The sequence below is a fragment of the Schistocerca nitens genome, chromosome 4 (assembly GCF_023898315.1).
Source record: "Schistocerca nitens isolate TAMUIC-IGC-003100 chromosome 4, iqSchNite1.1, whole genome shotgun sequence".
Lineage (NCBI taxonomy): Eukaryota > Metazoa > Arthropoda > Insecta > Orthoptera > Acrididae > Schistocerca > Schistocerca nitens.
In genome coordinates this window covers 547,940,772-547,965,990 of record NC_064617.1, presented here as the reverse complement: position 1 = coordinate 547,965,990, position 25,219 = coordinate 547,940,772, and the positions used below count along the sequence as shown (strand labels likewise).

The window sequence follows — 25,219 nt, the reverse complement described above, 5'->3', positions numbered from 1 at the left end:
CAGAGCTACCCATTCATCTACTACTGTATTTCTTTCCCCCATTCCTGTCAATTGTTCCCTTATGCTGTCCCTGAAACTCTGTACAACCTCTGGTTTAGTCAGTTTTCCAGGTCCCATCTACTTAAATTCCCACCTTTTTGCAATTTCTTCAGTTTTAATCTACAGTTCATAGCCAATAGATTGTGGTCAGAGTCCACATCTGCCCCTGGAAATGTCGTACAATTTAAAACCTGGTTCCTAAATCTCTGTCTTACCATTATATAATCTATCTGATACCTTTTAGTATCTCCAGGATTCTTCCATGTATACAACCTTCTTTTATGATTCTTGAACCAAGTGTTAGCTATGATTAAGCTATTCTCTGTGCAAAATTCTACCAGACGGCTTCCTCTTTCATTTCTTAGCCCCAATCCATATTCACCTACTATGTTTCCTTCTCTCCCTTTTCCTACTGTCGAATTCCAGTCACCCATGACTATTAAATTTTCGTCTCCCTTCACTACCTGAATAATTTCTTTTATCTCATCATACATTTCTTCAATTTGTTCATCATCTGCAGAGCTAGTTGGCATATAAACTTGTACTACTGTGAGATGTGGAACATATTAATTTGGAGCACAGTTACTGTCTGGAAAGAAACACTGTGAGAGTGTATACCTGTCCTTTTTCCCTCCTAAGGTAAGTCTTTCCGCTCCCGGGATTGGAATGACTCCTTACCCTCTCCCTTAAAACCCACATCCTTTCGTCTTTCCCTCTCCTTCCCTCTTTCCTGATGAAGCAACCGTTGGTTGCGAAAGCTTGAATTTTGTGTGTATGTTTGTGTTTGTTTGTGTGTCTATCAACATGCCAGCGCTTTCGTTTGGTAAGTTACATCATCTTTCAGTGGTTTAAGAGGAGATGTGGAACATACTAATGTGGTGCACAGTTACTGTCTGGAAAGAAACACTATGTGGATATGAACCACCTACCAGTCAAAGGGGTGGGTCTGTGAGAAAGCATCATAGCCTATGATGCGTGGAATCCCCCTACTTTGGTCATTGAGCATTTGAGAATGAGAGCGCTTATTGACTTGTAACAAACTTTAAACATAATTTCAAACCTTTATGAAACTTTCTCGCTGACAGCCCCCACAAAATGATGAAACGGAAAATGTTTAGCACTTACTACATTTTCGCTGTTCGTGAAGTAAACCTGCTACATCATGCATGATGCTTAATTTTGTTATTTCTTTGCTGTGAATTCTGTTCACAACACACTTAGCCAACAGTATCCACATAAGTCTCTGAATGTGCCTACAAAAATATATGATTGTACGATGCACAGTTCCGGAGAGGTGACGTCAGTTACTGAAGTAATTAATGTAGAGTAATGAAATTTTGGGAATACATTTGTCTAGGGAACGTATTTAAGAGATTAACATTGCAAGATCACAGGTTGGTATAAGTGTGAGATAAGCCTTGCAGATATGAAATGGTGGTACATTAATAAGCATTGTAACCACAGAATGTTGAATGCAAGTATGCAGATGGGCTTGCATTGTGTTGTACAGGTGCTGGATGTCAGCTTGTGGGATGGAGTTCCTTGCTTGTTGCACTTGGTCGATCAATACAGGGACAGTTAATGCTGTTTGAGGATGATGCTGGAGTTGTCTCCCACGATGTCCCATATGTGCTCGATTGAAGACAGATCTGATGATCGAGCGGCCCAAGAGAACTTGTGGACACTGTGTAGAACATGCTGGGTTACAACCGTGGTATGTGGGGGAATATTATCCTGTCAGAAAATGCTCCTTGGAATGCATTTCATAAATGGCAGCACAACAGGTCAAATCACCAGTTTGATAGAAAAATTTGTAGCAAGGATGCATGGGATAACCACAAGAGTGCTCCTGCTGTCATAATAAATCACTTGTGAAACCATAATTCCAAGAGTTGGTCCAGTGTTTCTAGAATACAGACAGGTTGGTTACAGTCCCTCAACTGGCCTCCGCCTAACCAAACCATGGCATCACTGGCACTGAGTCAGAACTAGATTTCCTCATAAAAAGCAACAGACCTCCTAGCTGACCTCCAATGAGCTCTCACTTGACATCACTGAAGCCATGGTTTGGGTTTAGTGGAATTCATGCTACAGGGCATCTGGCGCAGAGCTTTCAGTGAAGTAACCAGTGTGTAACAGTTCATTGTGTCAATGTTGTGCCAATTGCTGTTCAGATTGCTACTGCAAATGCAGTATGATCCACTAGAGTCATACTCAGAACATGGACTGTCTTCCCTCTAGATAGTGCCATGTGCCAGAGCCCGTCTTCTTGCAACCATACATTCTCATGACCACCGCTGTCAGCAATCATGTACAGTGTCTACATTCGTGCCAAGTCTTTCTGCAGTGTCGCAGAAGGAACATCCAGGTTCTCGTAGCCTTATTACACGACCTTGTCCAAACTCGGTGAAGTGTTGATAATGGGATCTTCATCGCCTTAAAGGCATTCTTTACTAACATCAACTCTCATGACCGTCACAGTGTGCATTTAAAGCAAACCTGATTTGCATCCTCACAGTGGCACTATTAGTGGTGTGTGTGTGTGTGTGTGTGTGTGTGTGTGTGTGTGTGTGAGAGTGAGTGTGAGTGTGAGTGTTTTAAACTGTTGCTCAAATTGAAATAAGAACTTTGGCGGGAGTGAAGTTTTGGACTGGATAGACATTGACAAAAGAGAATCTGTAGTCAAAGAAATATCAGATAACTGATAGTAGAAAGTCTGATAGGGCCACAGTAAGAACATCAACCACTAATAATGAATCCAATGAAGAATAAGAGTATAACTCAACAAACCAGATGTAATATGTGCTTTTACCACTTGGGGGTGTCCTAGTGTGTTAAAATGGCACACTGATTTGTTGCATCAGACCCATTCGTTATAGTCAGATTCGATATCTGCTGATGGAAATTCTTGTTGTGACCCTATCACCCTTTCTGCTACCAGTCAGTCTGATATTTCTTTGACTACAGGTTCTTTATTGCCAATGTCTATCCAGTCCAAGACATCATCTCGCAGCAAAGTACATATTTTGGTGGAGTCTGTTTCTTCTTCATAGGCTTTTGGCCAGAGTTTTCACCATGGCTTCGGAAGAGTAGTAGGCTTAATTTTATTCCATGCTAAAGTGGTTTCAAAAATAGCATCTTTAATGTTAATTTTTTATTTTATTTATTTATTAACCTTTGGTGCACTTTTTGTGTTTACTGCCAAAGTTGAACTAGACAAATAAGCCACAGTAGACCTGTTTCATCAGCATTGTAGATTTGACTGGCAGCTAAGTTACGGTGTTTAACCATGTTGCAAAAAAGTGTCTGTATGTTCTTTAGCCGAATTTTAATCTTCCGATCATAACTCCCCGCTTACACCAAGCTTCTGAATTCCATAATGAGTTTTGAATTGCTATAGCGAACTAAAAGAGCATACATTCAGTTTCTGACCACCCCATATCATCACAGAACTGTTTGCATTTTTCTGTAATCATAGGCCCAGTTACAGGTTTTACTTCAGACCTTATGGCACAGATACACATGTACAAAATTTCATCCAACTGATCTAGTTTGGACATAGTCCAAGTAACATGCCTATGTTTCATGTAAATTTGATTTGAGAGATGTTTGGTTAAGAAAACATTCCCGCAACAATACTCAGCACTGCTGTAATCGTGGTATAGAAGAGCATTAATTGTGATTACACTTGAAAACACACTTTTTAATCACATAGATGACTTGTGCATGACAGAAGCTATCTGACAAACAATTGTTTGGCACTACATGGGTCAAAATTGTTGACCACTGCAAAGTGCTACTGAATGCCACCAAATGTGTCTGAAATATCCAGTATGTATGAAACAATGTCAGGTTATTGAATGTGCAGGACTGTTGGAAGCCAGATTAATGGGCTTTTACTTTACACATGTTACCTAACTGATACACAAAATATAATATGTTTTTGTTATTTCAAAAATTAGGCCTACCAAGACTAATTTGGAAAATAAATATTTATGAAGTTTTACACTTACCTTTTGTGATGCTAACAAGCTATTTTTATACTAGTAGCTTTATAACTGCAACACATTTTTACAGCCTGTTCATTGCAGATACACAGAACATTTTCCCCCCTCATCCATTCCAGACAGAAAATTGTGTTATTTAGCATTTTATCATGATTTTTTATTCTTTGGGCTTGCTTCCTATTATTTTTGATGTTTTAAGACTTTATTTTCTTTGTTAATAGAAGTTTTTATGGTTTCACATGCATTTTTATTTATTTTTTTCACAAAAACAGCCAGAAAGGTGACTGATATACCCACAATTCTGTTAGTATACTCTGTTTGTTATTAGATAGTTACAAGGAGTTTTGACATCTGTAGATCATCTGTCCATAATCAGTATATTATACTACCATAACAGTGAGCCGAATCATTTCATTGGCCACAAATATGTGTAACAGGAAACCTGTACCACCAGTTTGTTTTGTGCCCAGTGAATTCGATGTTTGAGGTACTGCAACTTCATTTTGCCTGAAACATGTTAAAAGACTACTGATTGTGCATCTTTTTTAGTCTGAATTACCCAGTAGTGTACATAGACATTGTTCTGTTTTGGTCAGTGACAGAAATTCACATTTGCGTATAAATTGTCGTTACATGTAATATACATATAGTTGACTTTCAGGCACATATGAAACAGCATCTTTGAACTGAGTAATAGGTTTCAAATCCCATCGTGAAATTTAGGCTGCCTGTGGTTTCATTATGTAAAAGCTCACTGTGTTTTCCAAGGAAAAAAATATGGCTGATTTCTTCTATGTTCTTATTCAACTGAAGTAGAACACAGTCATTCATTGCAGCAATGTTGGTGACATATTAAACTGTAATCTTATTGGAAGTCAAGATTAAGAAGAAAAAAGTTTCTGTTTCCCAGCATATTCTGACAAACTGCTGTAATAGAAGTCCATTTTTTTCTGGTCTTATCAGATCAGGATATCCTTGTTTTCCACCAAAATATGTCAAACCACTTTCTTATTATACAAGATTTGAACATGCAGTACTGTGTGCAAAAGCACATTGGAACATCCATCCTACTGTACAGCTTGGAATTGATAATAACTCAGGAGAACAAGCATTCTTTCAACACCATATTTAATGTCTATCAAGTAACCCACACATAAGACAAAGTATAGAAAATGGAAATCTGTATCCACAGTCATCAAGATTAATTCATTTCTCTGTATGATGATTTTAAGGGACATCTACAATTTTATCAGGTATCATAAGTAATTACAATGTTGGTGAATTTAGTTATGTGGTACTGTCTACCTTATAACACAATACCTTGGAAAAATTTAGTGTTAATATTGAATGAAAAAATGAGAAAGTGAAAAATAACCATGAATCTGTGATCAGGACAGGGAAAAGGTCCAACCAAGTAGAGAGTTTTGAGTGAAAAACTTATAGTTAGTTTTGATGTCACACTTGCAACTTCCCTCTTGTTCTATCACCATCTCAACTTTGCTACGTCTTTCCCAGTTTCCCACCTTGCAATGGTATGGTTCGAAAAGTTCTGAAGGACAAAGGTTAGAAATAACATGCTGAAACTCCTTGTGAACTAGACTGGGACTCAAAATTGGACCTTTGTCTCACGGATTGACTTGAAGCTTATATCTGCCAGTAGCTGTTTCCTAATTTCCAAGTTCCAAAGAGACTCCTGTGGACTTCTTTCTGTAGTAGCATCCTTGGGAGAAAGGATGTGCTAAAATATGGTTTAGCCTATGTGAACCTTTCATGCTGCGGCAGAGTAGATACCATAAAGATATTTGTTTAATGAGTTAACTGAAAGACAAATGTAATATTCATATGTAAAACATGATGCTTACAAAGGAAATCTATTTGCTATTTTATATGGAGTTAGTTCTGTCTGTTATTCACGCAACTGGAAGAAAACTTTGTTTCTTTATTTTTACAGGTAGTATCTGCTGGTCGCTTAGCTTTGCAGCTTCATCGTCCATCTTACACACGGGGACAGTTAATAGTATCTGTTGAAGAGCTTGCAACGTGTCGTGATGAAGTAATTTTACAGTTTTGTGGGCGTAATCTAGATCGTAAGGATTGGTTTGGCAGGTAAGAAAGCTGGCGTATATTTTCACAGTTCTAACAAGTTGCAGCTTTAGAGTGTAGTTTATCTCATGTATCATCCTCTAAGAATCAGAACAAAAGGAGGATTAGACTAAAGTTTTTGAAACACACTGAAAATAATAAACTAAAAGTTAAAGACTTAAAAATAAAATGTACTTAGTTAGCATTTCGAAAAGAGGACAGGTAGTTGAGAACACAAATTATGAGAGATCTAAGTTCTTGAGCTTTTGAGAACAAAGTATTCATTGGGAATTAAAAGATAAAAAAATGTGAATGCAGGGGGGGGGGGGGGGCAGGAAGAATCGCTACCAGCATTACTGAAGTACATGACAGAAGCTAAGTATTAGGAGCTGCAAGTAGTTATGGTATATACCAGCAGATGTTGAGGAGAGGCCATGTTTTGAAACAGAATAGGAATGAAGTTGCCATTGTCAATGCTTCAGTCTTTGTATGCTGCACTGACACCCACCCCGTTTTCTCTCTCTCCCCCCCCCCCCCCCCCCTCCTTTTCATTTGTGCCTGTATGCATACGCTTCTGTGGTGTCAACCTAAGTCCAGTTTGTTTTAAACATAGGATAAGTGGGATAGGTCATTTTGGACAAGTCTGTAGCTATAGGTGTTTGTGAAATATGTGGTGCATCTTTTGACTTTCTAATATGATACCAGAAAGTCCTCGTTACGATACAAATAATGTGAGAAGTAAGAGTAACCAAGCAATTTAGGTGTCGAGCACTCAATAGCCACATAAACATGGCTGAAATGTCTAAGATTTTGGACAATATTTTTCCTCAGAGCTTGTGTGTGCACCCACATCTATCTCACCTTGGTTCTGGAGCCTGACTGTGGTGAGACATTGTGCTCGATATATTGTAGGTGAAAGGAAATTCAGGAGTAGAAGAGGGAAGGGGCAAAGAGGAAGACGAGTGACAACAAGGGAGGGAAAGCAGTAAGTGAAAGGTGATATAATTTGGTATCAGCATCTATTGGATATCATGCTATGTCAGGAACACCTCATCAATACAAAAATAAGACCTAGTGACTAACCAGTAGTATGGTATACAAAATTACTTGCCCTGAGTGTGATAAGCTTTATATTGCTCAATCAGGCAGAGTCATGGAAACTAGACTGGGCTTAACATGAATGCAGCTGGAGATAGTAGAATTTTGACTCCACATTTGCTGAGCATGTACTGAATGACAGCCACAGCTACCATCCATAGCCCCATATCCCCCATTTAGCAAACAAGGGACAAACACTTAATGTTTTGAAACCCTGGAAATCAATAAAACATCTGTCCTACAGTCCTGACTTAATATTAAATAACCAGACACAGCTCAATACTTCTCCTCTTCTGTACATTATTTAATCCTCACATTTGTTCTTATTATTCCCACACTGTCAGTCTCATTCTGTTCCTCGATTTTTCTTGCATTTTTTTATTTAATAGTGACTGTATTCTCCATATTTTCTCTTGTTTTATAGTATCTATATCTTTCATACACTAAGTGAAATTCTTCAAGCTTGTGCATTTCCTGTTACAATTGTCAGTTCTATCTTGTGCTGTGTTCTACATTACTTCCCATTTGTAATACCTCTTCCAGCTTATGTTATTACTCTTGTCTTGTATTTATTTTGTGTTATTGTGAATGTTGTTTTAATTTAAAATTTTATCTAGGCTATTAAATTGTTTACCATATGTACAGCCTCGTCAGAATCAGGCACACTGTTGTGAAAGAAGTTGAAATAACAGAAGAATCCCCATGGAATGCTTAATAATGCACAGAAAACTAAGGCTACCATATTTCATCAAAATATTATAGGACTGAGTAACAGGGTAGAAGATGTTCTTGCTTGGAAAATTTAGAGAGCTCTGAAAAAACTGGCATCCTGTGCCCATCTGAACACCACATAACCACAGTGTTAGATAAGTTACGTATAAAAGATTACACTCTAGCAGCTTACTCATGCAGAACTAATATTTGAAAAGGAGGAGTTGCTGCATATATTAAGACAGAGCACAAGTTCAAAAACATTGAGACAAGTATATTTTGTAGTCATCAGCACACAGAAGTGCGTGCTTGTGAATGAATACTGAAAAATAATTCACTTTTAATTGTAACTGTATATAGACCAACAAGCAGTTGATAGTGGTGATTTCATTGTGGATTCTCTAAAGAAATCTGATAGGAAAAAGATCTGGAACCTTATTTGGATCCTACAATTGTATCTCAGTAATTAACATTCCAGCACAGGTGGATAGAGACAGTGTGATCCTACGTGATAATGTTTCCTTTGATGAAGCTCAAAGCATGACAATAACTATTTGCCCAGTTACAAATGCTCTCTCTGATCATGATGCACAGTTAGTTAGGACAAATAACTTAGTGCCTGACAGTATGAATATTCCTCAGTGGAAATCAGGTAGAATAATTAATGACTCCAGGACAAATATTTTTAAGAACAGTCTAAATAAGATGAAGTAAATGTATCTTTTGGCAAGTACAGGTAGTTGCACACTGCAAAAACTACTCAAGATTTCTCAGCAAAATTATTAAAAGGTCAAGGAACATGCACATAATGTTAGAAATCAGTAATTTCCACAACTGACTTAGGCTATATAGTATGCAGTAAAACAAGAAACAGGACAACCAGCCACAGAACTGGATAACAACTCCATTGAACTGAATGGAAGGGCTATAAACAATGAGTCACAGTTAGCAAATATATTTAGTATCCATTCTTAAATATAATAGAATGCCTAGGCACAAACAGATAGTCATAACAATATGTTGAAAAAGTAACTCTTGTAAAATTCAGTCTTATGAGTGTGTTACCAACTTCTCCTTCTGAAATTAAGAAAATTATACAGTCTCTCAAAAATAAAAGCTCATCTGGTTTTCATGGTGTTTCCAATAGAGTACTTAGATTTGTTAGCATATAATAAGCCCAGTCATATCTGGAATGTGTAAGGCATTGCTAACTCAAAGTAGTTTTCCAGACAGACTAAAAGATGCCGAAAATCGCATCTCCTCTTAGTGACAATAATGTCCTCAGCAAATCACAGTTTGGATTTCAGAAGAGTTGCTCTACTGAGAATGCCACATACATGTTCACTGTCCAAATTTTACAATCATTAAATAATAAAATTGTTGGTATTTTCTGCAACCTGTGTAAGGCATGTGACTGTGTGAATCACAGTATTCTCTTAGATAATTTGAAGTTTTATGGGATTAATTGTGTAGCCAACCATTAAATGATCTTCCATCTGATGTACAACAAGCAGAATTAGTTATTTTTGGAGACAATAATAGTATTGTAATCAATTCCAACGTTCATACAGTAACACAAGAAATGGTGAAAAATGTTCTTAAAGGTATCAATGACTGGTTTTCTGTGAAAGGTCTCACCCTCCATTTTAAAAAGACAAAACATGTTCAGTTCTTCACATCCAGGGGTACTGCACCAATGGTAAGTGTAACACATGGTGAGGAAGTAATAAATAGGATGGAAACTTCAAAATTCTTAAGTGTTCATATTGATGAGAATTTAAACTGGAAGAAGCACATTTTGGAACCCCTAAAATAACTTAGTTGAGCCAAGACACATTAAGTTGCAGACAGGCCCAATTAATGGACACTTACATAAAGCTTAAGCCATGCCTTCATCAGTAAAAGAGAGAGACAAACCATTCATACACAGAAGCAAGCACACCTCATGCACACATGACGGCCAACTCCAGCATCTTGGGCCGTAATGCAACTATTACGTCGAAGTGCAACTATCACGTGGGATGCTACCAGCACCCTGGAAGGGACAGAAAAGGAGAAGGGATAGTGAGTGTGTGGGTGGGAAGAGAGATGAACGCTGTCTGGTGGAGGTACAAGGACTAAAATGCCAACAGGTGCAACGTCAGAAGGTTGTGGGGCAGGGAGGTGGGTAAAAAAGGAGCAAAATAGGAGAGGAGCAGGGAAAGATGAGCGGATATGTTGGTAGAGGGTGGCAAATAAACAGGGTGGGAGTTGAGAACGAGGAGGTGGTGATAAGACAAATGGGATGGAAACTGTTGGGTGGAGGGTTTTCGAACAGTATGTTACCATAGGTTGGGGCCGGGATAATTAATGGGGCAGAGAATGTGTTTTAAGGATAACTCCCATCTGCGCAGTTCAGAAAAGCTCGTGGTGGAGGGAAGGATACAGGTGGCTCGGGTATTTAATTGTGCCTGTCTGCAACTTAACATGTCTTCTTTATGCCAAGTAACAATTTGTCTTTTACCTGTATTGTTGATACTCGTACCTGGAGTTTCCATTGTTTAGTTCAGCCACATTTATATTTAGAATTATTGAAAATATTGGGGAGAGTCAAATCAGTAAGTTAACATATTTTGCATATTTTCTTTCACTAATGCCATACTGAAAATGTTCCCGTCGTAACTCATCTTCAAGAAAGAATGTCTTCATTGCTCAAAAACGTGCTGTAAGAAAATATGTGGTGCTCACTCAAAATTGTCTTGTAGACATCAATTTACGGAGTTTGCCATTCTGACTACTACTTCACAATATGTTCATTCCCTCGTGAGGTTTGTTGTAAATAATACACTTCAGTTCAAAAGGATCAGTGACGCACATAATTACAATACCAGAAGGAAAAATTACATTCATTACTCCACATTAAGGTTGTCTTAACACGAAAAGGGGTGCACAGTGCTGCACCAAAAATTTTTGATCACTTTCCCAGTGACAGAAAATGTCTGTCAGACAGAAAAGTAAAATTTGATAACAAAGTGAAAAAGTTTCTCATTGACAACTCCTTCTGTTCCTACTGTTCCATAGAATAATCTCTGTTACTGTAATGTGTAAAAGGTGATGGGTAGGTAATTCACATCTGTAAATGTAAAATGGCTTGTTCCATGTCATTAAAAGTATTGTGCATAATGAACAATGGCACATGAAGCTATCCGTCTATCTAACTAACTCTCTCTCTCTCTCTCTCTCTCTCTCTCTCTCTCTCTCTCTCTCTCACACACACACACACACACACACACACATTTTTTTGGTTTAGTGTTGATATTTTTCCTGGTTTTTTCCCTTCACATTTGTTTATGTTCACCGGTATGGTACCCTCTTTGGTGCTTGTATTCAGTTAAAGTCTGATGACAACCTTATAAGCCAAAAGCTGGTTAACAAAATAAATTAATACTGTAGAACATGTTTAAAATGAGTTCCTTGTAAACTGAGGCACAGTGTCTGCCCTGTGTCAAGACTTTCTGTCACTCCACACGAATCATGGAGTCATTCAGGTTCACAGTATTTTTTCTGACCAAGATTGCAAATGTAAGGCAGTTGAAGGTTTAGAGGAGGAACTTCTCACCTCCTTTAAACAAAGTTCATACTCTCTTACTTCCATAAGATGGATCTTCTTCAAACTCATTGGTCAATCCAAGTGTAGAATGGCCTGATGGAGACTGGCTGTGTAGAGCATTTTGGCATGTTTCATTTTGTGTTTTATAACACTCTCTTTTTGGTAGCTGCTTCAGTGTTGCTCTTGGCACTTTGCAGAACTGTTTTGCTTTTCACCATAGTGAAAGTAATGAGGGCTTTGCATGTACTGTACATGCAAAGCAGATGAATGTGTGTGATTTGTTGGAACTGTATATTTTATGGTTCAGCAACAGCACTCATTTGGCTATTTTTATCACTTGGAGCTCCTGAAATATTCTGTAGCTTTAATTCCATGCTGTGTGATCACAAAAGTTATTGATGAAGAATTCTATAAGGGAGCAAGTAACTCCTGCTTCATGGGCTGGTTTGCTACACATTACTGCCCTCTGTAAGCAAGTGTTCGGTGGCTACATTGCTAACACGTAAAACACCACAGCAGTTAGGGATGTATGGCCACACTTTCAGGTGGAGGAGACCTGCCTTAACATATTCTGGCAGCTTTGGCAAGTCAGAAATTACAATAAAGGCACTAGTCTTTTGAACCTTACTATTGATGCGCTTCATCATGGTTCATACATCTGTTACACCTTCATCAGACCATTGCATCAGAAACTGCTTAGTATCTGTGTCATATCATCATGGCAATAGACCACATTGCTTGATTGAAGGGAATTATACTTTTCTGAGAAAAGAGGTTATTACCCTACCCTCTGCACTTGGGCAGCTTATCAGCTTGTTCCTATTGGTAATGTCCCATTCCTTAGTCATTTCACTTAATTACACACTCGAGTGCTCTCTGAGTATAAAAAGGAGACGCATTTTTAAGTGTCCCTTCTTCCCTTTTAGAATTATAAACACACTTTGGTAAAACTGTATCATGTTAATGTTTATATGTCAACATCATTGTTGATTGCTCTGGAGACGAGATTCTCAGGTTATCTTCGATGATTGGTTATAGATACAGCCAGTAGCCCACTTAAGCCACTGGAGGGTTTTTGTTTTATGAAACATGAGCCATTTCCATCCAGTGACCAGTTAGGGAAATAAGAGTCCACTCGACTAGGGCCCCAGTTGCCGGGGTAAACATTAAACAGCTTGTGTGTTGCAGATTCTGTTCCCAGCTAAAGACTGCCTCACTCAACAGCCATACACGCCATCAGCATGAAGCACACCTTGAGGATGAGGTTGAGGTTTCTTTTGTAAAGGAAGTTTTATCATCTCTGCGATCCAGGCAGTTACACAAAGATGTCCGTTCCTTATAATAAACAATTGATGTGCAACATTCTGGTCACTAAAAAATGCTCAGAGTTCATGGTTACAGAGGATTGGCAGTGCTGTGACCCCAACTCAGGAACCCTGGGTTCACCAAACCTGTACCCAGCCAACAAAGTCTAAGCTCATCAAGGTGCTTGCCATTTGGCACAACTCACTAGCAGAGGCAGTGTGCATTACACCTCCCCTGTCCACCTTGACCCTCACTGTAACAGATAAATGGCGAGAAGTGGACCAGTTACTTGGCCTTTTTGTTATCTAGATCTGAAGCCCCTTTGTTTTTCTTTCTAAAAGCATGTTGGGATTTCCAGTGTATTGAACCCCAGCACAATATACAAAGAATCTTTGTTCCCATATTGTGGAAGTCAGTCTCCAGGAATTCATCATCTCATGTGTGATTTGATCAACAGCAGGTTTTGATGCTTTTATCAATTCTAATGAATAGCTGTTCTAACATTTCACGTAAAAAAGAATTTTATGTGATATTTATGTTGTGGTCATGTTTTTTACTTATAATAGTGAAAAGTTATAGAAAATGAGTTGTAACACTGAAGTAAAGCAATCCTGGACCTATGAGCATATATATGACGAATGTCCCCTGAAAATTTGTACCTTTTTTTGTTATTCCCTGTCGTCATCATCATCATCGTCATCATCCCCCACGTCTTTCCATCTTATTTGATGGGTTGGCATAAACTTCCCTCCCTCCCTCCCTCCCTCCCTCCCTCCCTCCCTCCCTCCCTCCGTCTCCAGTACTGTCCCTTGTCCCTTGTATGTCCTCTCTGCTTTGTGTCAGATTTCGCAAAATCCTTTTACCTCAGTCGGGGTGTTCCTCATGGTTTTTTGTCTCTGAGCTTCAGATCATGAGTTAGCCTTGGTAGCCTGTTAGGCATTGCGTGTGTCCAAACCATTCCAGCTACTGTGAGGTTATTTTGTCTTGTAGTCCTACACCTTGTGCCCGTTTTGGATTTCATCATTTTGTATTCCATCTTGCTGTGTCTTTCTGACCATGCTAAGAACAAACGAACTACCTGAATTCTACTGATGTCCTTATTCTAATGTTTCACAAGTGAAACTGGGCATCTAATAGACTAAACAGATGACTCTCAATTTTTAGTGGTAGTTTCTTGTTCCAAATTAGGCCTTTAACTATTTGATAGAAGTTGCTAACTTCTTGAATTATGTAAGTGATTTCTTTGTCAATAGAACCAGAATTGGAGACAACACTCCCAAGATATTTGAAATGATGGACCTTGTGTAGCTGTTTCCCCTTTGTTTTGACTTGTCATGTTGGTTGCCCACACCTCTTTGACGGTTATCTCACTTCTCTCCCAGCTGAAGATGATACATATACTTTAGCAGCTTCTGCCCAGATGTTTATTTGTACTTGAAGGTCTTATTTAGAGGCATGCCACAGATACATATCATCAGCAATTAGAATGAATTTCATTTTTTTCAACTCCAATTGTTTGATGTGCTTTTCTATGGATCTTTTTCATTGTCTATGTCTGCATTTACAACTATACTCTGCAAACCAACATGAGGTGCACGGCAGAGGATACGTCTCATTTTACCAGTTACTAGAGTCTTTTCCTGTTCCATTCACACATGGAATGTGGGAAGAATGATTGTTTGATTGCCTCTGTGTGTGCAGTAATTATTCTGATCTTATCCTAACAATCCCTATGTGAGCAATACGTAGGAGGTTGTAGTATATCCATAGAGTAATCATTTAAAGCCAGTTCTTGAAACTTTATTAATGGACTTTCTTGGGATAGTTTACATTCTGTCTTCAAGAGTCTGCCAGTTCAGTTACTTCAGTATCTTTGTGGCATTCTCCCACAGTCCAAACAAATCTATGACCATTTGTGTTGCCCTTTTCTGTATACGTTCAATAAACCCTGTTAGTCCTATCTGGTCTGGGTCCCACACACTTGAGCAATATTCTAGAACCAGTCACACGAGTGATTTGTAAGCAATCTCCTGTGCAGATTGATTGCACTTCCCCGGTATTCTACTAATAAACCAAAGATTACCATCTGCTTTACCCATGACTGAACCTATGTGATCATTCCATTTCATATCCCTTCAGAGCATTACACCCAGGTATTTGTACAAGTTGCCCAATTCCAACAGAAAACTTATTGATACTATAGTAATAGGATACTCCATTTTTGTGTTTTGTGAAGTCCAAAATTTTACATTTCTCAACATTTAAAACAAGTTGCCAATCTCTGTGCCATGTTGAAATCTTTTCAAGATATGACTGAATATTTATGCAGCTTCTCTCAGATAGTACTTCATTATAGAGAACTGCCTCATCTGCAAAAGCGTAATTTTACTATTAATATTGTGTGCAAGGTCATTAATATATAACAAGGGTCCAAACACACTTCCCTGGGGCACACCCAAAGTTACTTCTACATTTGACGATGACTCTTCATCCAAGATAACCTGTTGTGTCCTTCACACTGAGAAGTCCTCAGTCCAATCAGAAATTTCACTTGATACCCCATATGATCAAACTTTTGACAATAAGCGTGGATGCAGTACTGAATCAAATGCTTTTCAGAAATCAAGAAACACTGCATTTACTTGGCTGCCTTGATCCAAAGCTTTCAGTATGTCATGAGAAAAGTGCGAGTTGGGTTTCACATGATCAATGTTTTCGAAATCCATGCTGGTTGGCATTGAGGAGCTCATTCCGCTCAAGATACCTCATTGTGTTTGAGCCAAGAATATGTTCTAAGATTCTACAACAAATCGGCATCAGTGATTTTGGACAGTAACTTTGTGGATTACTTCTCCTACCCTTCTTGTAGGCAGATGTGACCTGTTCCTTTTTCCATGAACTGGGAACGGTTTTTGTTCAAAGGATCTATGTTACATTATAGTCAAAGAGGGGCTAACTCAGTCGCAAATTCAGTATAGAATGTGACAGGGATTCCATCAGGGCCTGGAACTTTGTTCAGTTTTATTATTCCTATACATCCAGATGATTTTTATTGACAACCAGTTTCAGTCTTGTAATAGACCATCAGCAGGTTCCCATATCATAATAAAAGACTCAAATGTGAACCTGAGTAACAGACACCACTACTGGAAAAACTTATGTAATGAAAGTGTCTTATTCTTGTGGTTTTTAGTGTGCTGGGTTGTAATATGCAGCTTTAATCATATATATTTCTTATACTGTTCCAATTAATGAAATACAAATTAGAAATTTTGGTAGCTGTGATTGCATTGGCTAAGAAATGTCATAACTGCTATGATAAGCTCTTGGGATTCTCATCCTTTTTGTGAAAGAATCTTGTGGATCTGAAAAAAAGGGAGCTACTTTGTGACAACATTGCTCAAAGAAGAAGAATGTTTGAATTATTTTTGTGAGAAGTTCCTCGTCAATCACAGCGAAAATGAAAGATTGGTTTATTGGAGGTGATATTCAGAAAATGATGTTCCAGTCCAATTTTGTATCAAATGTGACTCCAGTTGAAAGGGTATCATTTGAGTAGGTTGTTACTATGTTGTGAAAAGGATTCACGTTATATTTATGTTGTAGAGAACATGCAGGAAGGGGTCAAGAAATTAGACTGTTTTGATGAGCCTCAAAATTCACTTCTTAAACATTCATCTTACTTTATTCACTGAAAGTTTAGGTGATGTCTGTGAAGAACAAACAAAGTGTGTGTGTCAGTCTTCAGAAGCCAGTATCGGGGCTGCTGGAATATTGGTATGGGGGAGTCTGCTGTTGGTCAACTTGTGGAAACATGCAGTTCATCAGAAAAAAGTAATATTAGATGCTTTAAAGAGAAGAGAGAAAATAAGGTATAAGACAATGGACATATAATTCACATTGAAAAACTGAAATTTTCATTCCAAATAAGATGTTTTGCTAATTTTCCAGTGTAAATTAGGTGTTTTGCTAATTTTTCTAGTTTATAATGAAGTCACGTTATGACAAATCTATGCATGATACAAGAAACTCAATCAGATTTGGATTCAATACCCAAAAATTTGTTTGATTAAGTCTGACAATTTTTTCCCCGTGTAATCAAGTACCATCAAACTTGAGCGATGAGTTCTGAATTAATCTGTCAGCTATAAAATTGCCGTGAAAATATCTGTAACATGAAGCCCAGCTAATTACATTGATCAAAGGACTGCCATGATTAGCTGGGCTTCACAGTTTCAGATATGTACATGATAATTGTGTTGCTGACAGAGTAATTTTCTAAGAAAAAAAACAATGTATATTGAAACTTAACTTAACCTGTAAAACTGAGAATTCATATTTTACTGATCTTCTACATTGTAAGGTGGAGAAAAGTACATTTTACTTTAATTGAATATGACTAAAAAAGCTAGACAGATTGATGAGGTTGGAAACAAAACAGTCAAATTTATTTACTGTTATTATTTTTAGCTGTAAAAGTGGTGTACAATTATTTTTATATCCATCCTTTGTGTTGATTTTCTTTGTTTTAGCTCTGACCCCTTTCTGGAGTTCCAGAGAGTTGGAGAAAATGGCAGTTACCATGTAGTCCACAGGACAGAGGTGATAAAGTGGACATTGAATCCTAACTGGAAACCATTTGTAATGCCAGTCAGAACCTTGTGTGCTGCCGATATGGATCGCTCAATTAAAATTGTGTGTTACGACTGGAACCGCAGTGGGAGCCACAGCCTGATTGGTGAATTCTGTACAACATTACGAGAACTCTCAAATGGTCCAGGACCTGCCACTGTCTTCCACTGTATACATCCTCGCAAACAGGTAAGATGGAATATTGGCATTGAGATATAGTTCAAGAGTAAAAATAAATGTATATTTAATAGAAATTATTTTAGCTTTTTCTCTTAATGGTATTGCTGGTTAATTTGTGTGCCAGCTAATAAAAACTAAATGGTATAAGTTTTAAATGCTCAAGCCTTTCTTCATTACTGAAACATTTTAAGAAACTGCAGTACTGTATTTAGTCAATATCTTAGAAAACAAAATTTCAGAGTATTGCCTTTACAGTATTACTTCCAACAGAAAGTGTCACATACTTTGAGTTACATCAAAATTAATAATGATTGATTCTCTTGCTTTCCGCTTCATTCAATAAAGCTTTGAATTGCATTTAAAACATTGTTTATGACTCTTCTCTAATGAGAGTTAATTTGGAGTTGAAATGACTGCATATGTTGGTTGTAGGTCATATATTGGTGTGATTCCTGTTGAGTGTCTCAGTAGATGGGATTATGCTAGGTGTGACCTTCACCTCAACAGGAAAGGGAAGGGTAAACTAACTGGGCTAATAGCAGAAAATTTAAGGGGTGGTAAGCACTGTTATAACTGGTAAAATACCAATGGTTGTAGGTGTCACAGAAGCACCTTTTTTAGGATAGGGGGGGGACAGAAAAAAAAGAGTTTTAAGAGGGGTTTGGACTGAAACAAATCTTCAGTTTGAGAAAGAAATGAAACAGCATAATTCTGGCATACTGCAACAGCACAAACAGTTGTTGGTTAAAAATTTTCAGCAACAAGCAAAAATTTTATTTCCATCCAATTTTATCTCAGTCAGTGTGAAGTGTCAGCTATCTTCATTGCATCAAAATATTCAAGGACTAAGAAATAAAATTAATGAACCACTCTCCATTAATGAATTAGTCATAAAACCCAGTTGATATAATCTGCTCCTCTGAACATATTTGACCACTGGTATAGTTGTGTTAAATGTACAGGACTTAGGTTAGCATCTCACTTTTGTAGAGGGGAAATGGAGAAAGGAGGAATTGCCATATTCATCAGGAACTGTCATAAATTTAAGAACATAAATATTCAAAAATTTTATGTAGAGTGGCATATGGAAGCATGTGCAACAAGTATAATTTTGTGACATCTCCTCCGTAATAGTAAGGTATTCTGAGCATCTACATATAACTTTAATCTGTTTATAAATTACCACATTTATCCAATTGAAAAACAAGGTTTTTTTTCCAAAATTCGTCATTCAAAAAACATGGGGTCATCATATATTGGCAAATTAAACTATTGCAGCTGAGATCAACATTTTTACAGTGTTTGATAGATTAATGTAGGGGTTGTCTTACCTTTACAGTTGAAGCTTTGTCTATTGAGGTTTCATACAAATTTATTTAGAAGAATTCCGAAGGTTAGGGCTTAGCATACAATACTTCTGTTTGAATAAACTCGAGATTTCCTGACACGCCGAAGCGCTCAATATTATCGGTCTTGCTCGAACAATAACATGACATTTGACTCATGGCACTAGTGCAATGGATACATGAAAAAACCGTGAACTGGTAACTACAAAAATCCAATGCTCTGTATAAAAAAAATTAACAATTTTGTGAGACACACGAGGAAATAGCATTAAATTATATCAACTTACAATCTTTTGTTGTATTTGAACAGCTTCGCAACAAAAGTTCTCTTACATGTATGGATACCCCACACTTACATTTACGTGCTGCTTTTTAAGTAAAGATACATTCAAAGGTGAAAAACTTGTACTTCAAAAGCCATTACTTGATTCTGAACCCAAGTCAGTTTATTTGGTTATTAAAAACAAAGGGGGCGTTTGCAGATGAGAAAACTGTTCATGTGTTAGAATACTGGGGATAAACGTTGCCAGCTTTTATCAGTCTTACAGTGAAATGTTGACTTTCAGATGAAACGAGAAAAGAAATTAATCCAGAATTAAATGTCTAACAGTTGAAGCAAATCACATTATACTGACTGCAGTTGTTACCACAAGAATAAAATACAGTGGAAAGGCCTGTTGTGGAAAAGCAAAAGTTTGAGATGTGGACTGAATCGGGATTATAATCTTTCATTTATGTATTAGTTACTGTTGTTACGTATGACTTGCACCCTAGAAGACGTTGCTGTCTGTGTCAAGCACAGCATTACGGAAGACCTGAGGAGAAACGGTGACATCAGCTTGGCTGAGAAATATTGTGAGTATAGGGATGGGAGAGGTGAGTGGACAGTGGATTTCATATGGGAATCTATATTGCATACTTTGGCTTGTTATAATCATTTTTTAAACTGCAGTTTGCCTCAGTCCATTTGTACCTGAAATCAAATTGATTTTAAAATTGGGCAAATACTCAACAATAGTATACCTTTCTAAGGAGATGTTAAAAATGTAGACTGGGGCCAGTGGCATATTTACACATTTCCTGCTCACCTTGAGGTATGATGGGAACTATAGAGGGGGGGGGGGGGCTCAGCTGCGGTTCTACGCAGCCAACGAGAGGGTGACAGGCAGACAATATGTTTTTGTAGCAAAAGAAATTGTAAGATTCTCATGTCCACATAGAAGTGAAATATACTTTTTGTTTCGAAAAAAGACATCACAGCATATTTGGAAGAACAACCAAATATTTGTGACACTGAAGATACAAGTTTCATATGTGTCCTGTTAGGGTGATGATTAAAAATGATGGTACCACAGATGACAGGCTAAACAAAAAAGACAGTGAAGATAAAAATTAATGTAAACAATTTCTTTTTGTTTATCTAAAAACAAAGATGATGTAACTTACCAAACGAAAGCGTTGGTATGTTGATAGAGACACAAACACACACAAAATTCAAGCTTTCGCAACCCACGGTTGCTTCATCAGGAAAGAGGGAAGGAGAGGGAAAGATGAAAGGATGTGGGTTTTAAGGGAGAGGGTAAGGAGTCATTCCAATCCCGGGAGCGGAAAGACTTACCTTAGGGGGGAAAAAGGACAAGTATACACTCGCGCGCACACACACACATATCCATCCGCACATATACAGACTCGTGCGAGGGGGGGGGGGGGGGGCAAGTGCTTGCTAATATATTTTGCTTGCTAATATATTTTGCTTGCTAATATATTTTCTGCTCTGCCCCCACCACCCCCAATGTAGTTTGCCAGTTGCAGTGAGTCAGAGGAAAGGTAGGAGAATAATCAGCACCAGTTCTTCCCGCACTGACCACAGTATTTTGGACATCAAACCGGTGTGATGGCAGTGCAGTTGCAGTTTAACAAGTACTACAAGCACCCTTGGCAGTTGTAATCAGCCTAGATCTCTAATATTCAGGGCCTTTCTCACAAGTATCATTTTGAGTGCCCCAAATGTGATAAACGCAAACTTGCTAATTTGGGATGTGTGATTGTCAGGTTAGCTCCTGATCACAAGTTTCAGACTAGGGTGTTGATGTTGTCCTATCCTTCTTTTGCTGACATTGCCCAAATAGCAGAATTGCATGAACTTAAAGCAGTTGCAAGGAAAGTCCTTGCCATCTTGAAATTTCCATCATGGTTTGCTGCAAGGCATCATTCAACCCAAACACAAGAGCCTCCTGCTGATCAAACTCCAAATTGGGCACCACCAGTAGCTGCAATAGCACATCAGCATTTTCTAGTCTTTCATTTCAGCAGTCTAGCTGGGTTGACTGTAGAATGTCTCTACATGGATCAAATGTGGCACATCTTTTTCCTCCTGTGTGATCGGCGTAGTGTTGTCCAGGGGTTCTCATGCTTGCCACAGAGGAGCATGCATCACACTTGTTCAAGGCAATGGACAGGTGGCTCAATTGAGTGTGCAAAGTAAACAGTTTCGAGTGCCCAGGATATCGCCAGGTGGCCTCACCTCCCGCCATGTCGCAGGGTGTTGGAGCTGTTGATGTCAGTGCAGGGGCATCATGGGACTGCTCACCCTCACTCATGCTGAGCTCAGTAGGTTCACACCACTTACTCCATCATACTTCTCTTAAGTGGCATTTTTTGGGACCTCAGCATTATTCTCCTTATGCCTGTTGGGCGAGCCAGTGGTCCTGCCCCGATAGCCATTTATTGCATGTTCACGATGACTGCCTGCATGTGGAGGTCATGTTTGGGGTATGCAACGGTTTGTGACAGTTGATAGACTGTGAGTCAGTCATTGGACATCCTGTTGTTTTCATTGGACTTTGGAGTTGCCTCCAATGCCCCACATGTATCACTTTGGCATATTTTGGTGACATTGTTGTGGATAGGTGGCCAGTCAAATTTCAGTTAGACACAGGAGCAACAGTCAGCATAATTAACTTAGATACATACAGGCCTGGAGTCGCAACAGCTCCTCCATCACATTTTTTATTATAGTAAACAATGAAGTCTTTTGCGGGGGCAATTCTCCATCTCTGCACATTATAAGAATGTGGAATGGCAACTTACCTTGCTTGTGATCAATTCGTCATGGGCACATATTATCTTTGGGATCAACGTGTTTTCTGTTTTTGGCTTCCAGATTGTGGGCAAAGTCCATTTATTGTCTAAATCCATTCCTTTGAAAGATTTGGACTCCTTGCTGCATTCCTACAGCCCACTGTTTGAGAATACCTGGGCGAAGCAGAAAATTTTGAGACACGTGTTTCTTTTAAGCTGTCGGTGGTACCCAACCCCCACCCCATATTCTCTTCACCGTGCACAACACTTGAAAGGCTGAGTTGCAGCATTGGCAGGTTCAGGACATCATTTCTCCTATTTTGTCGAGTTGGTGGACCACCCCTTTGGTGTTGATTCAGAAGCCCAGCAGCACCATGTGCCTTTGTGGCAGTGTATCACAGATTCGTATCCTATTCCATGGCAGGCAGAATAGTTGGCAAAGTTGTTGGGGGGCAAGTGTTTTTCCTGTTCCGACTTGTGTGATACTTACCTGCAGTTGCTGTCGACACGGTTTCTCCGACTTTTCTGGTCCTCAGCATCCCCTTCGAACTTGACCAGATTAATCGCTTGCCTTTTCGAATCTTGTATGTGCTAGGAATTTACCAATGGTTTTTGGGGCGGTTGATTCAGGACATTATCTGTTCTGTTAATTACCTTGATGGCATTTGGATCATGGGTCCTACTCAGGAGGAGCAGTTATGAAACCTTCAGACAGTTTTTCAATACCTTCTGGATAATGGCCTTGGTTGGTTTTTTTTTCCCCCTGAAAGTACAGTTTTTATCATGCACATAGTAAAGATGGTCTTGTCTCCACAGACAACCACATAACCACATCTAGACCATTGTCAACCTGCCAATGTCCAAGTACCTGAAAAAAGTTCCCGTGTTTAGTGTGTTTTCTTTTTGGGAGGGGGGTTGGCAGGGGGGGAGGTGTAAGATTTTGTATTATGCTCAGTTCATTCCCCGGCCCACACACATTTTCCACCCTTTTAACTGGCTTCACCACAAGGGCGTTAAATTTGTGTGGTCTGTGGAATATCGACAGGCTTTTCAGTCTTTCTAGCAGAGTTTGTGCTTTGCTCCCTGTTTGGCTTCCTTTACACTGGGTAGACCATTAACCATGGCCTGTGACACCCCAGTATGACATTGGTGCTGTCCTGTCCCATCATACGCTGGACAGCACCGAACAGCCTATCACTTATGCATCAAAGATGCTTTATGCTGCAAAGCATACTCATTCACATGTGGAAAAGGAGGCACTAGCTAGTATGTTTGAGGTCAAGAAGTTCCACATGTTCCTGTAAGACCACAAACCACTGGTTTGCTTATTTGGCCCTCGTTCCAAGCTGCCAAGTAGGACTGCCCACCAGTTGCAGCATAGCCCCTCTTTCTCAGTAATTTTTATTACGTCATTCATTACCTCTCCACTGTCCAGCCTGCAAATGCTGATGCACTATTGCAGATACTGGTGGCACCCGATTTGTAGTTTGATCGACAGGTGGCTCTTTTGTTTGTGTTGGATGATGCCTTACAGCAAACCGTGATGGAATTTCCACTGACATAACACAAAGTCATGGCCACCAACGTGTTTGTGTGGCTTTTCATTTCAGCAGTCCAGTTCAGTTGGCTGGAGCATGTCTCTTTTGGTTTCTCATGCTTGCCACAGAGGAGCACGCATTGCACTTGTATGAAGGCAACAGCGCAGCATCACTTCTGCTTTCCAGCGATTGAACGTGACATCGAACATCTGGGGCTTATCCACATAACCGGCCATCACTTCTGCTTTCCAGCAATTGATTGTGGCATCGAGCATCTGGGGCTTGTCCATATAACCAACCTTCACCACCATGCCACTTTTCTCCTTGGCCATTCCCAGGACATCCTTGGGACAGGGCGCACATTGATTTTGCCAGTCCCTCTTTGGGCAGCGTGTAGTTTTTGGTGGTTGATGCATTGCCCAGTTTCCCAAGCTGTCCTCCATGTTGTCGACTGCCGTGGTTCACATGTTGTTGGTTATCTTACACATTGTGGGATCCACCGGGACCCTGGCATGGTCGGCAGTTTGTGTTACGAGAGTTTGAGGCCTTTTGCTTTCACAGTGGTATCCAACATCTGATTACTGCTCCATTTCACCCATCTTCTAACATTGAAGTGGAGTGATTCGTGCATACATTTAAGATGTAAATCAAGAAGTCTGTGTTTGCCCCTCCCTGTATGGGTGCCTGTGTGGTGTCATGGTGGGCCACAAATGTTGGTAGCCGTTTGTGGTGGATGTTGATAAGGAGCCCCCAGGGGCTCAGCATTCATTTGCTGGGTACGGGCTTGGCGACCCCGGGGTTCCTGAGCTGGGGACTGGTAAGCGTCGCCAGTCCCCTGTCACCGTAAGCTCTGAGCATCCTTCGGCGACCACCGTGCGGCGCGGCGGTGGAACGTTGTGTGTCTCAGGGAATGGGGATCTTGGCTTGACCGCCCAGATCGCGAGGATGGAATAAACCTCTATAAAAAAAACCTCAATCTCAAGGTGTGCTGCGCGCCGATGAGATGCATGGCTGTTGAGGTGGAACAGTCGTTAGCGGGCAACCTCTGGGGAACCTGCCGCACCTCAGTTGTATAAGGCTTACCTAGGCACGCGGGGCTCTGTCTAGGTGGACTTCTAGTTCCCTAGCTGCTCGTGGGATCGAGATGGAACCCTCGAACTTTTCTTCTCCTCCTCCCAGCAGAAAGGGTGGGCCGCTGGTAGGTTCTAACACCCAATCTAACAAGAGGGCTCGTGTAGCCAGTCCTCCTGATTTCGGTACTAGTAACAGAACGCATGCTGCTTCCCAGAATGTGTTTCTCATAATTAAAAGAAAAGATGGGAGTTTTGAAAAAGTTTCACCATTTTATATACAGAAGGGCTTAGAGGGTATTGCTGGCACGTTAAAGTCTGTAAAGCGCTTGCGCAATGGCACCTTTCTGGTTGAAACATCTAGCTTCCAGCAAGTTCAGAACCTTCAGAAGGCACAATTTCTTGGGGAGTTTGCGATAGAGACTGAATTTCACAACACCTTGAACTACAGCAAGGGTGTTGTGACTTGCAGAGATCTCGTTGACATTCCCCAAGACGAACTGAAGGCTGAATGGTCCCGGGAAGGAATTGTCGACGTGCA

General features: G+C 39.5%; 1 protein-coding gene across 4 annotated transcripts in view; it reads left to right on the top strand.

The window, feature by feature from the left end:
• Positions 1-25,219, top strand: part of LOC126253005 (copine-8-like) — a 263,721-nt gene that overhangs the window by 90,135 nt on the left and 148,367 nt on the right. For all 4 annotated transcript variants that reach the window (XM_049954056.1, XM_049954053.1, XM_049954054.1 and 1 more), the window contains exons 5-6: positions 5,998-6,152; positions 17,364-17,652. In XM_049954056.1, coding sequence (XP_049810013.1) covers positions 5,998-6,152; positions 17,364-17,652 — 444 coding nt within the window. The remainder of the gene's footprint in view (positions 1-5,997; positions 6,153-17,363; positions 17,653-25,219) is intronic.